At 30.3% G+C, this 17,248-nt stretch overlaps 2 protein-coding genes across 2 annotated transcripts in view; both read right to left on the bottom strand.

The window, feature by feature from the left end:
• Positions 1-3,949: 3,949 nt before the first annotated feature.
• Positions 3,950-4,903, bottom strand: LOC115717728 (probable carboxylesterase 120). Its single transcript, XM_030646708.2, has one exon. It carries the CDS (start codon positions 4,901-4,903, stop codon positions 3,950-3,952), a length of 954 nt encoding a protein of 317 aa, XP_030502568.2.
• A 4,996-nt stretch (positions 4,904-9,899) lies between these two features.
• The window catches only part of LOC133038189 (uncharacterized), a 32,471-nt gene continuing 25,122 nt past the window's right edge, over positions 9,900-17,248 (bottom strand). The window contains exon 3 of the mRNA XM_061116273.1: positions 9,900-10,390. Within this exon, the coding sequence (XP_060972256.1) occupies positions 9,900-10,390 (491 nt within the window). The remainder of the gene's footprint in view (positions 10,391-17,248) is intronic.

The following is a 17,248-nucleotide window of genomic DNA, read 5'->3' as shown; positions in this document are numbered from 1 at the left end:
GACAATCCCATAGTCAATAGATAAGAAAGTGTTTGTTCAAACAAATACTACTTTTCTAAGATAATGACTAAGTCTGAAAATCAAGTAGCATATAAAGGAGATATTTAATTCTTGATTCCAAAAGTGTTCTATCATCTTATTTGACATATGATGATCCCACTGCCTCTGTTGTCTTGTCACAATCGAAGAGATCAATACCATTTAGTTTTCTTCGACATAATTCATGGTACCTCGTCGTAGTGGGAGAGTTTCTAGGAACTCACCTTCTTATGATTTGGGAGACACTAGTGATTAAAATCCATTGTGAGTTTAAACAAGTAATGGATTGTCAAGATAAGAAACTAAGAAGAAAGCCAATAGAACTATGGTTTAATCCATTCACATGGAGTAACCTAAAGTTTTCTATTACAAGGACATAAAAGGAAATTTTCGTTTATAAGTCTATTCAATGGACTTAACAAAACTTCCTGTTCCTAGTATTATAGGTTTGAGTTTATCTAAACCTATGGCTTGTGGTATACCTGGTAATTACTTACTCTAATGCAAGCAACTTACTTTAGTAAGATGCTGAAGCATTTTCTTTCTAATGGCAATCTATAGAAGCTTCACAACTTCTTAGGTATAGATTTTATTTATCTAAGGAAAAGTCTTAACTATTCCAGAAAAGATAAAGCCATGAAAGAATTTCTTATATCAACAGTGAGAGGTCTTAGATATGCTTTTGTATGCCTTAGACCAGACACCTACTGTTGAGTGGGAGTAATGAGTAGGTATCAGATTAATCCAGGAGAAGAACATTGGAAGACAATCAAGTAAATCTTAAGATTAAGAAGAGGAACTGTATGTTAGTCTATAAGGGTGTGTTTAAAACTCTTAGACTACACCATATCAGATTTTGAAATTTGCCTTTGTGCTAGTAAATCTTTCTGATAAGATGGTGATTACTCTGGGGGTGGAATAGTGATTTTGGAGAAGTGTAAAAACCTATCTGAAGTCTCTAGGTCTACCAGAAAGGGACTGAATGTTAAAGCTGCAGGAAAGGTACTTATTCAGTCTAAGGAAAGTTCTATACATCTTTGGCACCATTCCAAATTGCCTTAAACTACTAGTGTTAATTTCCTGATTAACCAAAAGTAGTTGCCAAAGATATAGAATCCAGTATCCCAAGAGAGTAGACATATAGAGAGGAATTTCACATTATCAATGATTTTGTGATTAAAGGAAGAGTAATGGTGGAGAAAAGGTTGTGGTTAATTCAACCTTTCAGATCCTATTACGAGGAGTTTACTACTACTACACTTGATTTGTATATCAAGGTGTTAAGATTATTTGAAACGCACTTTTTGTTTTATATTAGTGCAAGTGGGAGTTTATTGGGTTTTATGCCCTAAATAAAACTCATTTCAATATAATAAGATTTACTTATTAATATAGATCAGTAATAACATTTAATGTTGCATGGTTCACATGATTTATTTCATGATTATATGTACATAATGTATAAATTCATCTGAAACCCTTTTCACATACTTGATCCTGTTTATTGTGCCGTCAACACATTGGAAAGTAAACATGACTATGTGAATAAAATTTCCTAGATTTATCAGACATAGGGTTTTACTGATATGATAATCTACAACAGAGTTTACTTGCATTTGGAGAAGTGCTATGTTCTTCTAGAGCATTGGTTAAAGTAAAGCTCAGGTTGGATGCATGGAGTATGCATCGGAAGGGACCGATATTGAACTTTGACTTAGATTTATTAAACTTACCGTAATATCTATTCAAGTCAATATCGCCAAGTTGATCCTAGATCAAATGTTCTTAATCCTTATGATTAGGCTTAATCTTGAAAGGCTATTCGTGTTCTTTGATTTGTTAGTTAAGCCTACTTTTTGGTCAGGGTGATACGTACATTTTGGGAACACGGTAGTGCAATTGAGTGGGAGCGCTAACATAAACATGGAATCTATAGCTTCTATCTGGCGAATAGTAAGCAAAGGATGATCTCCTTCGAGCTTGACCAAACGAACATAAATGGTGGAGTACTCATTTCACATAAGCTGAAATATCATTTATACGGGGTCAAGTGTTTTAAGGAATAAATACATTGTAGGGTGTAACGGTAATTTAATCCCTTTACAGTGTAGATCATTCATATAGAGGATCATTGATCACATTAGGATTATAACAATGGATAACTAATGATGTGTCTATATGGTGGAACATATAGAGCATTCTATATACTGAGAGTGCAATTCTAAGTTCTATGCGTGGATTCAACGAAGAATTAATAAGTTAGTGAATTTTAGTGCTAAATTCTTGATCTACTTATTGGAAGCTCGGTTATATAGACCCATGGTCCCCCCACTAGTTGAGATAATATTGCTTGTAAGACTCATGTAATTGATTTTGATTAATCAATTATAATTCACAAATTAGACTATGTCTATTTGTGAAATTTTCACTAAGTAAGGGCGAAATTGTAAAGAAAGAGTTTATAGGGGCATATTTGTTAATTATGATACTTTGTATGGTTCAATTAATAAATATGATAAATGACAATATTATTTAATAATTATTTATAGTTATTAAATAGTTAGAATTGGCATTTGAATGGTTGAATTAGGAAATTGGCATTTTTGAGAAAATCAGATACAAAAGGTGTTAAAATTGCAAAATTACAAAGCCCAAGGCCCAATCCACTAAGGCATGGCCGGCCACCTATTGTGTGTGTTTTAAATTGATTTTTTCATTATTTTAATGCCATATAATTCAAATCTAACCCTAGTGGAATGCTATAAATAGATAGTGAAGGCTTCAGGAAAATCACACTTTTCTTCTGACTTCTTCTGATTCAGAAAAACTGAGCCTTCTCTCTCCCTATCTTTAGCTGCCACTTCTTCTTTCTCTTCCCTCTAGAATTTCAAAATCCTTAGTGTATGAGTAGTGCCCACACACATCAAGCAATACCTCAATCATAGTGAGGAAGATCGTGAAGAAAGATCATCAGCAAAGGAGTTTTAGCATCAAGGATTCAGAGAAAGAGATCCAGGTTCAGATATTGATAATGCTCTGCTACAGAAAGGAATCAAGGGCTAGATATCTGAACGGAAGGAGTCATTTAATTCCGCTGCACCCAATGTAAGGTTTCCTTAACTTTATATGTGTTTATTTCATCGTTTTAGAAAGTTCATATTTAGGGTGTTAATAAACATACTTGTGAGTAGATCTAAGATCCTGGTAAAATAAATTCCAACAGGTCCTATTTGTACTATTTTAGAAAATACAGGGTCCATTTTCTCATTTAACAAAACACAGGGTCCAATTGGTAACTTTTGTAAAACAGAGGGTCCAAAATAGTATTTACCCTATAATTAACTATAAATATCATAGTAAATCAATTATCTATTTATTAAAATAGCATCAAATTTGTGTTATCATTGCTGTACAATAATACATCAAAAAGTATTATAGTATATTTTGATAATATTTGTTTGGACTTATTAAAACCAGTTTTTCTTGTTGTGTTTATTAATTAACTAAAATACCAGCATAGAGAACAAAGAGTTCAAGCCCCTAAACTAGTCAATCAAGATTACATATCATTCTCAGAGGAGGGAAGTCATCTGTTTTGGATGAACAATTCCTTTAGGCTTTAACTTACTAATTCGGTTAGTTGGTTGCTGAGGTGTCAAAGTCTCAGTGTCTTAATTATAACAATAAGTTTCCCAAAAATTTCTTTTACTTTGACGTGCATGTCACAAACAATCTTTTTTAGTCAACATGTGAGAAGACGCATTTGAATTAGAGACTCTATAAGTTAAAGTAGGCTACATACATAAGTTAATATATAACAACACTTTATAATAGGACAACATAATTTCCTTTTATTTAATTTATTTGATTTCTTTTCGAAATTTAATTTTACTCAACAAGTGGTCACAACTCACATGTCATTATTTATGAACTTTTTAATTGAAACAAATAGCGCTGGAGCTGTACTCGGTTCCGTAATCTCGACCCCATGAGGATTTCCTTGAATAAAATGTGAAATAACATTAACCCCATCTTTCTTGAGCATCTCCACAAACATCATTTGGCGATCAAACACAGGATCACGATCACCCCCTGCAACCAGCAAACGCCACCCCAAATTTTTAATTCGAGCACAATTGACAGACCACTGATCATCCGCCATTGGATTGGAGTACTTGTGATCGCGGTCGGCGCCGATTGGTAATCCAAGTTCCCAACACAGATCAGTGGAGACTTGAGGAATAACAGGATCGTTGACACCTCTTATCTCGGATTCAGTCCTCGTGACCCCACCAAAAAACGGATGATGAAATATGAGCCCTCGGATCTTCAACGGTGCAAGTTCTTCGACAGCTGCTGACGCACGCACTCCAACACGGTGGAGTATATTACCCCCTGCACTGGTCCCTATAAGAAAACAGTTAGAGATGTCGGCATATTCACGTAACCAAATTTCATCCGTGGATTTAATCCAATCCAACGCCTCCATGGCGTCATCGTATGCAGCTGGGAGCCGATTCTCCGGGGCCATGCGGTACTCAACGGAGACCACCACGGCGTCAAGTTGTGTCGACATTGTGTCGCAAAAATTGTGGTTAAGTGTTGTCGCAACGGTAGTGAAGTAGAAGCCACCGCCATGGTAGTACACAATAAGAGGAAGCTTATTGGTTGTAGTGGAGGAGTTATCAACTAGAGCTTTTTTGGGCAAGTATATTCGGACCCAAGTGTTGTTGGTTGGGTTAAACGTGACATCTTTGGTTAAAACCTCAGAAAGTGATGATGGATCTGCTGAGGCTGGGGTGGTCGGCATTGATGCCAGTCGGGTGTAGGTACCGTCTGGATTTTGACGAATTAAATCTCCCATGATTGATTTTGAGATTCTGAGATAATCTGATAATGATATAAGGTAGGTTTGTATGGAATATAATTTTACAACTGTTTATATATAGGCTTTGCTTTGAGTTAAACTTTTCTTTTTACTATGTGATCAAGGCCTTGTTGGCCACGTTTCAGAAAGCTAGCTCAGTTCATTGGTTAATTGGAGGCCAAGTACTTGTTGCCCAAGCGGTCATAATGAAGTTATAGTCTAAGTCTTCACGTTGACCATGTGTTTTGCTGTCCACGGTTTACTTTACTGTGATTCTTTTTCCTTTCTTTCATTATTCATCTCTAACCCAACTCTAAAACACTAAATATACTGTAGTTTCACAAAATATTATTCCAATGGGACACTAAAGTTGTACTCATAAACTACTTTGTCTACATTGTCCCATTAATATAGACTACACTATTTTTTTTAAAAAAAAAGTTTTTAATAATTAAATAATACTTTTAAGAAGAAAAACTAAATAATTATATATATTTAACATTAAAATATTCTTATTTTATTAGTATAATTATAAAATAACAAAGAATTAAAATTTATAAGTGTAATTTTTAGTGATGTGGTTGGAATTGAAAAAATATATTAGTGCTTTTTTTTTGATAAATCAGCAAGTTTATTGATATTCCACAAACATTTACAATCTATTACAAAGAGCATCTTGTTGGCCAACTTTTTTTGGCCAAAACATCTCTATTCTATGTTTGACATTGTTTTTAACTCTTTGTACAATTACATCACTATTTTCTACATATTGTTCCACAATTGATCATTCCTGGCATACCAAATTGAGAATACCAGATTCGCTATAGCTGCTGCCATCACATTCTTTTTAAACTTGTTGATTTTTGCTTTGTGAATCCATTTTACCGGTTGAGATAATTTTGTGGTCCGAGCCCTCCATGTGAGCCATTCCTTTATTTTTTCCACACAAATCAGTGAGTAAGAGCAGCTGAAAAACAGGTGCTTTGTTGACTCATCCTACTGCAAAAATAATCTGCAAACAGCCTCATTAACAACTTGAAATTTCTACAATATGTCCTTGGTCTTAAGTCTAATTTGAAAGGCTAACCACAATATAAAACTGTGTTTAGGTGTGTTAAACCTACCCAAACAAAAAATTTGTGTTGAAATAGTAGTTTTTTGTAGGAGTGTAAATGGGTCGGGTCGGGTTGGGTCGGATCTGATCCGGCTATGATCCGACCTGATCTAAATCATGTAAGGATTTGCCCCCGCCCCGCCCCGCCTCGCTAGATGAGATACTCGAATCGGATCTGATCCGACCTGACTATTTTTTTTTTTAAGAATTTTAATATTAACTTATAATTTCATATCCATTTTAATTTTGTACTAGTATTATTAAATACAATATATGCTATGTATGTTTGGTATTAACATCTATTAATAGATTTTGTACTTTACTGTGATTCTTTTTCCTTTTCTTTCATTATTAGGTATCTATAACCAAGCTCTAAAACACTAAATATAGGTGTAGTTTCACAAAATATTTATTCCCACGGGACACTAAAGTTGTACTCATAAATGACTTTGGCTACATTGTACCTTTGTAGACTACACTATTTTGTTTAAAAAAAAGTTTTTAATAACTAAATAATACTTTTAAAAAGAAAAACTATATAATTATATATATATATTTAATATTAAAATATTCTTATTTTATTAATAAAATTATAAAATAATAAAGAATATAAAATTTATAAGTGTAATTTTGAAAAAAAAAAAAAATTAGGGTTATTAAAACCAAGCTTAAAAATCTCATCAAAATTTAAAATTCAAAAATAAAAAATAATTTAAAATATCTAGGTTTATTTGAATTATTTTATCAAATTCAATTAAATATCAAATAAGATAAATGATTTGAAAAAAAATCTCTTTAATATCATTTTAAATCTTATAATTTAATAAAATTAAAATAATAAAATAAACCAATTTTAAAATAGATGTGATTAGATAATTATTATTTTAAGAATAAAATAATAAATAAATAATAATTATTCTCATTATATTTCAAAATCTCTCAAATTAATTAAGCATTATTCAAATCTCTACAAAAATATCTTAATTATTTAAATATTTAAAATATAATTTATAAATTTCTAATAAGTGAAATGATATAAAATAGTAAATATCATTTTTTTAAAAACTTATAATTTATAAACAATTAAATATTTAACGAAATAACAAATTTTTGAATTTGAAAATATTATGCTTAGAATATCTATAAAAATATCAAGGTTAATTTCAAATTTATTAATTATTTAATTTATCATATAAGATAATTTTAATATAATATTTGAAATTAAAAGCATAAAGTTATCTTTTAATTTAAAATATGGCCAATATTAAAATATCTAATCTTATAATTAAACAATATATAAATATTAAGGAAATTAACAAATTTTAAATCTAACCATAATTTAAAAAATAAAATAATCAATTTTTAAATTTAAATATCAAAATATATAAAAAAAAAATAATAATCTATTAAAAATAAATATTATTAATTTAAAAAAATAATATTTAAGTATAAAGATATTAAAATAATATTTTATTTGAAATTAGGGTTTGAAAATTGCAAAAAATAGGAAATTGGGAAAAAAAATCCCACAAAATTCTGATTTTTGGGTGTGCGGCAGCAAGGCTGCAGGTGCAGCCCACGAGAGGCTGCTAGCAGACCTTTCTGCGCGAGGAAAAGGAGCAACAGGGTGTCTTGACGAGAAATCTCGACGCGAGCAGGGTCTCCATGGGCGAGCATTTTGTCTGAACGCAGCGTGCGTGCGAGGAAACTGAGCTTCAGACATGATTTGTCTGAAGCACGCGCGCGGAATGCTACCTTGTCTGAGGCATCTGGGGCACGCGAGCACCATGCTCGACACCATATGCATCCGATTTTTCAAACCTTCATAACACCATGCTTAATTTTTCACAAGGAATCCAAATAAAATATTTTCAAAAACAAAATAAAAATATTTCATGGAAAAATTTCGTCAAACACATACATTCATCAAATAAGCACATAAATCAACATGAAACCATCCAAATCAACGCAAAACATCATTTTAATTCATATTTCGTGAAAGTAAATCATTACCATGGCTCTGAGGCTAGTTGTTGGAATTCTTTTACCAGGATCTAGATTTACTACCATGTATGTTGTTTAACATCCTAATATGAATTTCTAAAACAATGTAAATAAACACATAAAAGTTATGAGAAATCTTACATTGGGTGTAGCGGAATTAAATGACTCCTTCCGCTCAGATCTCTAACCCTTGTATTCTTTCTGTAGCAGAGTATCACCAAGATCTGAGCCCGATTATCCTTCTTGTTGATTGAATTCTTCATAGTCTTACATACTATGATTGAGGACCAACTTGATGTGTGTGGGCACTCACCCTATCACTAATGGCTGAATAATATTTGTGAAGAAAGACTAAGTGTTTCGAATTGAAGAAGAAAGATGAAGGAAGAGGTCTCATCAAAAGCTAGGTTATTAGCTTTGGAGGCATTAGATTGGATGAAGAGACCATAGACTTCCTTTTATACTATTCTTCAATAGGGTTATGGTTGAATTATTAGGAATAAAAAATTGATAAAAATAGAGTAAAATAAGCAACCTATGGCTGGCCACTTAATGGGCCACACATTGGTTTAGGCTTTGTCATTTTTCTCAACTATTTTACCCATTTTTCACAAATACTACTTTTTGCAACTTCAACCCTATAAATGCCAAAACTATTTATTTAATAATTAAAATAACTATCAAATAAAATTGTTATTTATAATATTTATTAATTAGACTCCATAAAGTGTCTTAATTAACAAATAAACCCCAAAACACTATTTCTTCACAATCAAGCCATATCTTAATGAAAAATTCATAAACTAGACATAGTCTAATTTTAGAATTATAATTGATTAATTAAAATCAATTAACTGAGTCTTACAAGTAGTTTGTCTCAACAAGTATGGGGACCATTGGCCTGTATAACCGAGCTTTCAATGAGCAGATCTAGAATTTATCAAGTAAATTCACTAACTTATTAATTCGTCATTGCATCCACCATAGAACTTGGAATTGCACTCTCAGTTACATAGAACGCTCTATATGTTCCACGATATAGATACACTATTAATTATCCATTGTTATAATCCCAATAATCAATGATCCTCTATAGATGATCTACATTGCATATGGATAAAATTATCGTTACACCCTTTCAATGTATTTTATCCTTAAAACACTTGGCCACCTATAAATGATATTTTAGTGAATTAATATAATCAATAAAATGAGATCTCAATCATTTATATCTATTCAGCCAAGCTCGAAGAAAATCATCGTTTCACTTCTAAATTCCTATAGAAGCTATAGATTCCATATCTATGTTTAGCGCTCCCACTCAATTGTACTATCATGTTCCCAAAATGTAGGTATCACCCTGACCAAAAGGTAGGCTTAACTAACAAATCAAAGAACACAAATAACACTCTTGAGATCGAACCTAATCATGTCAGGATTAAGATCATTTGATCTAGGATCAACTAGGTGATATTGAATTGAATAGATATTACGGTAAATTTATCATATCTAATCCAAGTTCAATATCGGTCCCTTCCAATGTATACTCCATACAACCGATACTTGTAAACTTTGCCAATGCTCTAGAAAGGACATAACAATTATCCAAGATGTACGTATACCTATCGCTGATTATCATGCCAGTTTAAATCTAGTGAACTGACAAATCAAGAAATTAAACTTTTGAACATATGATCATGATTATATTCCACTGTGATGCCTATACTATAATCATGAGCAAATACATATGTTCTGGACTTAATAGAATTTATACATTAAATATAATCATGAAATAAATCATGTGAACCATGCAACATAAAATGATTTCTGATCTTTATTAATTAGTAAATCTGATTATATTGAAATGGGTTTTATTTAGGGCACAAAACCCAACAGGTGAAACCCGAGTTTAATCAACATACTGCACAGGAAAGACCAGTCGACCTTGTCATAAGCCTTAGCCATATCAACCTTGTATGTTAGAAACTCTTTCCTTCCCCTCTTGTGCCTTTTAATAGCATTGAGACACTCAAAACCAATCATTGCATTATCAGTTATCAAGCGCCCCGATATGAACGCACTTTGCTCCTCTGAAATAACACCCCTAAGAACCTCCCGCAATCGATTAGTAATCCTCTTAACAGTAATTTTATACAACACCTTACAGAGGCTGATTGGCCGAAATTCACTAGTGAGGTTAGGAGATTTGACCTTAGGAATCAAAGTAATAATGGTTTCATTGATAGAAGAAGCGAAGGCCGACCCATCAATAAAACCCAAATAAGCCTTACACACATCAGTTCCAACAATGTCCCAAATGTTTTGATAGAAACCAGCATTCATACCATCCTTACCCGGGCTCTTAGCTGAAGCATTTGAAACAGTGCAATTCAAACATCAGCTTCAGCAAAAGGTCCCATTAACACATCATTGAGCTCATTAGTTACCCTAGGTTGAACCGAATCCAACACCATATTTAGAACTTCATGAACAAAGAGTTGAAATATTCCTCAAACTGTTGGGTTTTGTGCCCTAAATAAAACCCATTACAATCTGATGAGTCATCAATTTAAGAGATTTGAAGGGATTTATGTTAACATGTATTTTTCATGTTTATGGTTTATATCTATATATATATTTAATATATGCACAAAATCAGTTAAGTCCAGATCATATATCTATTCAAAATTACAATATTGTCAACACAGTGGAATGTGATTGTGATTATATGATTCAAAAGACTAAGTCCTTGTTTCATCAGTGTTTTGGATTTACATTGATGTGATAATCAGCGATGAAGTATACTTACACTTGGAGTAAGTGTTATGTTGTTTCCAGGACATTGGTAAAGTATACTGGTTTCAAATGTATGGAGTATACATTGGACTGGACCGATATTGAACTTAGTTAAAATATTATAAACTTACCGTTGTATCTTTTCAAGTCAATATCACTAGTTGATCTTAGATTAAAAGAATATAAATCCTGATATGCTTAGGCTCAATCACAGGAGTGCTATTCATGTTCTTCGATTTATTAGTTAAGCCTACTTTTGGGTCAGGGTGATACGTATATTTTGGGAACATGATAGTATGACTGAGTGGGAGCGCTGAACATAAATATGAAATTTATAGCTTTTACTGGTGTATAGAAGTCAAGTGATGATTCCCTTCGAGCTTAGATAAATAGATGTAAATGGATGAGCTCTTGTTTCAGTGACTATATCTTAGATCACTAAAACATCATTTACAGGTAGCTAAGTGTTTTAAGGGGCCAAATACATTGAGGGGTGAAAACGCTAAATTTTATCCCTTCTCGATGTAAATCATCTATATAGAGGATCTTTGATCACATTAAGATTATAACGATGGTTAAATGAGATCACATATCTATATCGTGGAACATATAGAATGCTCTATATAAGTCTGAGAGTGCAATTCCAAGTTCTAAGAGTGCATTCAACAAGGAATTAATAAGTTAGGGAATTTATTTGGTAAATTCGGTTGGACTTATTGGAAGCTCAGTAATATACATCCATGGTCCCCATTCTAGTTGAGACCATACTGCTTGTAACACTCAATAATTGATCTATGATTAATTAATTATAATTTTAATGTTAGACTATGTCTAATTTGTGAATTTTCACTAAGCAGGGGTGAAATTGTAAAGAAAAGAGATTCAAAGTTTATTTATTAATTAAGAGACTCTATATGTCTAATTAATAATTATATTAAATGACAATATTATTTAATAATCTATTTTAGTTATTAAATAATTAGTTTTGGCATTTAAATGGTTAGAATTGGAAAATTGGCATTTTTGGGAAAATAGAAATAGGAATTGTGAAAACTGCAAAATCCAAGTGAGGCCCATTAACACCCTAGGCCGGCCACTTGTGCATGCATTTTCTAATTATTATTTTCATTATTTTAATGCCAATTAATTACTAACCTAATGTTGGGTTTTGTGCCCTAAATAAAACTCATTTCAATATAATCACATTTACTTAATAATAAAGATCAGAAATAACATTTTTATGTTGCATGGTTCACATGATTTATTTCATGATTATATGCATATAATGTATGAATTCTATTTAAGTCCAGAACATATGAAATTTGTTAATGATTATAGTGTTTTCAGCACAGTGGAATATAATCTTAATTATATGTTCGAAAGTTTATTCCCTGATTTGTCAGTTCACTGGATTTAGACTGGCATGATAATCAGCGATAGGTATTCTTACACCTTGGATAAGTGCTATGTCCTTTCCAGGACATTGGCAAAGTTTACCAGTATCGGATGTATAGTATACATCGGAAGGGACCGATATTAAACTTTGATTAGATTTGTTAAAATTTACCATAATATCTATTAAATTCAATATCACCCGTTGATCCTATATCAAATGATCTTAATCCAGATATGGTTAGGTTCGATCTCAAGAGTATTATACATGTTCTTTGATTTGTTAGTTAAGCCTACTTTTGGGTCAGGTTGATACGTACATTTTGGGAACATGATAATATAATTGAGTGGGAGCGCAAACATAAATATGGAGTCTATAACTTCTATAGGAATTTAGAAGTGAAACGATGATATCCTTCGAGCTTGGCTAAACAGAGATAAATGGTTGAGATCTCATTTCACTTCGCTGAAATATCATTTATACGGAGCAAAGTGTTTTAAGGATAAAATACATTGAAGGGTGTAACAGTAATTTAGTTCCTATATTATGTGGATCATCTATTAGAGGATCATTGATCAAATTAGGATTATAACAATGGATAATTAATAGTGTATCTATATCGTGGAACATATAGAGCGTTCTATATGACTGAGAGTGCAATTTCAAGTTCTAAGTGTGGATTCAATAAGGAATTAATAAGTTACGGAATTTACTTGGTAAATTCGGTTTGACTTATTGGAAGCGTGGTTATATAGGCCCATGGTCCCCATACTAGTTGAGACCACACTGCTTGTAAGACTCAGTTAATTTGTTTAAATTAATCAATTATAATTCTCAAATTAGACTATGTCTATTTGTGAAATTATCACTTATTAAGAGCAAAACTGTAAAGAAAGAGTTTATAGGGTATATTTGTTAATTAAGAGACTTTGATTAGTCTAATTAGTAAATATAATAAATGACAATATTATTTAATAACTATTTATAGTTATTAAATAGTGAAAATTGACATTTAAATGGTTGAATGTGAGAACTGGCAATTTTGAGAAAATGGGATACAGAAACGATAAAACAGGAAAGTTGCAAAAGTGAGGCCCATTTCCATATGCTATGGCCGGCCACATGCATAGCTTTTATCATTTAATGTTTTAATTATTTTAATGCCAAGTAATTCAACCGTAACCCTATGTGGTATTCTATATATAGAAAGTAATGACTTCAGGAAAGTATGACAATTGCATCTCATTCCTTTCAGAGAAAATTCCTGAGCCGCCACCTCTCTCTCTCTTTCTTATTCTTCTTTGTTTCGAAATCCCTAAGTGATAGAGTAGTGCCGACACACATCAAGTGGTATCTCAATCATAGTGTGGAAGATTGTGTAGAATCCAACCAACAAGAAGAAGAATCAGCATCAAGGAAGGAGAGAAAGAGATCCAAGTTGAGATCTTGATTGTGTTCTGCTACAGAAAGGAATCAAGGGCTAGAGATCTGAACGGAAGGAGTCATTATATTCCGCTGCACCCAATGTAAGTGTTCGTAAACTTTATATGTGTTTATTTCATTATTTTAGAATTCATATTAGGATGTTAATGAAACATACATGGTAGTAAATCTAGATCCTAGTAAAATATTTCCAACAACTGATACCAGAGCTATGGTAATGATTTACTTTCATGAAATATTAATTAAAACGATGATATATGTTGATTTGGATGGCTTCATGTTGATTTGTGTGTTATATGATGATTGATTGATGCTTGTGAAATTTTATAAAAAATCATTGAATTTTCGTTTCTGGAATTATTTTTATTGGATAGTTTGGAAAAAATTAAGCAATTTCCTTTTTTACAGAACTCAATTTCGATTTTATTTGAATTAGTTATGATTTTTTAAAGAGTTGAAAAAAACCGGGGTGGTGACACACACTTGTGCGCGCGGCTGGCTGCTGGCAGCACCCTTTGTGCGCCCAAGCAGCCCCTTGCGCCCAAGAATGTGCACCTGGATGGTGTGATTTTTCATGGAATTAACTGCCGATTTTTTGTGTAATTTTGTATTTTGATTTTTACTTTTCATATTTCAAATCTAATTATTAGAAATAAATTAATTTGATTTTTTAAATTTAATTTTAGATATTAGTGTAATTTGAATTTGAAAATAGGTAAAAAAAAAATTTCTTACTTCTTTTCTTATTTTTTAAAATTTGATTATTTTATCTTATTTTTAAATCGAAGGTCAGATATTAAATTCCTTTTATAAAATATTCTATTTTAAGTAATTTGACCTTATTTAGATTTAAAATAAGATTACTATAATCATGGTATTTTAAATAGAAATAAGATATTTTTGCTCACTTTTAAATTTTGTTATTTTTACTTAAATTAAATTATAAAATCAGAAAAGGGTATGTATTTATCATTTTATTTTTTGAATATTTAATTTATAAAATAACATGAAAGTTCAAAAGATGGTTAGCAAATTTTCGAAATGATATTTAGGTTAGTTGAAACCTAATTTTTCAAAATTGTAGGTTTAATTTTAAATTTTTTTAAAACCGAAAATATTTTTTTATTTATGTAAATATTCTTTCTGAAAAAAATTATTAATTAATTTAAAATTAAATAAATCCTACATCCAAATATCCAAACTCAACTTGTTACAGGAGTATGTGTTTTAGCTTGTTTGTAAGTTTTCTAAAACCTATTATTGCTTGATCTAAATTGCCATGGTTAACTTGTTGACAGATCCAATGATCTGATTTTAACCCATGGTTCAATTGTCAATAGGTCAAGTAAATAATTTGTAACAGGTAAATTTTACATTCTTCTTTCATCTGTGTATGACCTAGTAACATGATAGGACCCATCCAAATCTGTGTGCCTGTGTGAGCCTATATGTTTACTTTATGTTTAGATGCATATAAGTTGTTTCTAAATAAAATGTCACACCATGATAGATTTTATTAAGGCCCATTTAGTTTTTGGGCCCATTTAGTTTTTGGGCCTATTCAATTAATAATTGTTGTTCATTTTAAGGTTAAATTGCTCTCTTTTGGGCCTTGTGTGAGAGTTGGGGGCCCATAGAAGTGGGTACGACATACTGAACTCATCTCCCCCACACATGAACTACCCCAACTGTGAAGGCTCATTTATCTGATTTGGATAACTATGCTAGGTTAATTAAATTAGTTTAACCTAATAAAATTGATTAGCAACATGATTAATTTAAATTTTTTTTTTAAAATTAATTTATGAAAAACACAATTAGTTTAATGAATTAATTTCTAGATAAACTATTGTATTTTTCTTGTATTTAATTAAATAAAGAATTTTAACAAACTAGATTCTTTCTGAAGCTTATTTTAATTATTTCATTAAATATTCCTATTTAAGTTATAAATTAGTTATTACTAACTAATTTTTCTTATCAACTTAAATTTGAATATCTTTTGAATTTAAAATTTAGTTGAGGAATTCTAGGAGTTGGTTATTGAAGATTCTAGAGATATTTTTCTAAGTTGTTAAACTTAAAATGGAATATTCTTAAATTAGGTAGTTACAACTTAATTTTGATATTTAATTAAATTTAATTTGGAAATTTTTTAAGTTGGTTATTTAGATTCTTTCTATAACAACTTAAATTAGATATTTTCCAAATTTTTGAAAAGATACCTAGTTAATGATATATATTCTAGATAGTTATTTCTATACTAGTTATTATTTTTAATATTAAAATAGGAAAATATCATTGATTGTGAAATTAATTGTTTAATAATTAATTTTGGTACAATCTAAGTTTAGTATATTTTCCTAGTATTAAACTAGAATTAATAATTAAGTTTCCTATATACTTAATTATTTATTTCTTGAATTTAATACATTTAATTAAATTGAAAATTTCAATATCTAAGTTGATGTTCAGCATGATACTTTAATATTGTTATTTTCATGATATTTAATTAAATAGAAAATTATTTTATGTTGGAAATTTTTCTTTAAAATTTCAGAATAACTTAAATTTGAATAATTTTCTATATATATTTTATTAATCTTTTTATTATTTTCGAAATTACATTTTTTTAATGCAGAAATTTTGAATTTTATTTGAAAAATAGATTAAAGTTGAAAATTATTTATTTTAACATTGGACCAACTTAAATCAATAATTTTTTCATTTAATGATTAATTAAAATAAATGAAGTAAAATATATATTATAATTAGAAAATAAATTAATTAGTCAATGAAAGTCTAGATAGATATTATCTGTTTTGCTTGAAGTATTTTTCTAGTGATATTTAATTAAATAGAAAATTAATATTTAAGTTGATTATTCATCATGATACTTAAATATTTGAAATTTTTCTTAAATATTTAATTAAATAGGAAAATTATATTTTTGTTGTAAATAAATTTTATTAATTAATTTTGGGCCAACATAAAATTAAGATAATTTTTCCAGGATTTATTTTGTTTTATTTTAAAGTTTTTTTTTTTTCCGAAAATTGTATTCTTAAATACATTAATTTTTCGAATGGAAGGAGTCATAATATTCCGCTGCACCCACTGTAAGGTTTTCTAAACTTTATATGTGTTTATTTTCATTGTTTTAGAATTCATATTAGGTTGTTAATCCAACATACTTGGTAGTAAATCTAGATCCTGGTAAAATAATTTCCAACAACTGGCACCAGAGCCATGGTAATGATTTACTTTCATGTAATATGAATTAAAACGATGATTTATATGTTTTTGTGTTGATTTGGATGGTTTCATGTGGTTTATGTGTTATTTGATGAATGTATATGTTGTACAGTACCTTTTTCCATGAAAAATATTTTTTCATTTTTTTAAAATATTTTATTTGGATTCCTTGTGAAAAATTAAGCAATTTTATTTTTTACGGAACTCGATTCCGATAAAAATTGAGAAAGATATGAATTTTGGAAGTTGGAAATCATTACTGCTGTATGCAGCCTATCCTGACAACCCCTACAAATTGCGAATTTTGTGGGTTTTTTCCCCAAAAATCCAATTTTTT

This window comes from Cannabis sativa, chromosome 5 (genome assembly GCF_029168945.1).
Source record: "Cannabis sativa cultivar Pink pepper isolate KNU-18-1 chromosome 5, ASM2916894v1, whole genome shotgun sequence".
In the NCBI taxonomy this organism is placed as follows: domain Eukaryota; kingdom Viridiplantae; phylum Streptophyta; class Magnoliopsida; order Rosales; family Cannabaceae; genus Cannabis; species Cannabis sativa.
The sequence above is the reverse complement of the archived record's forward strand: the minus strand, read 5'-3'. Positions and strand labels throughout refer to the sequence as shown.

What these genes read in the sequence shown, in the direction of transcription:
- LOC115717728 (XM_030646708.2), bottom strand. Translation starts at nt 4,903, where the DNA reads ATGGGAGATTTAATTCGTCAAAATCCAGACGGTACCTACACCCGACTG.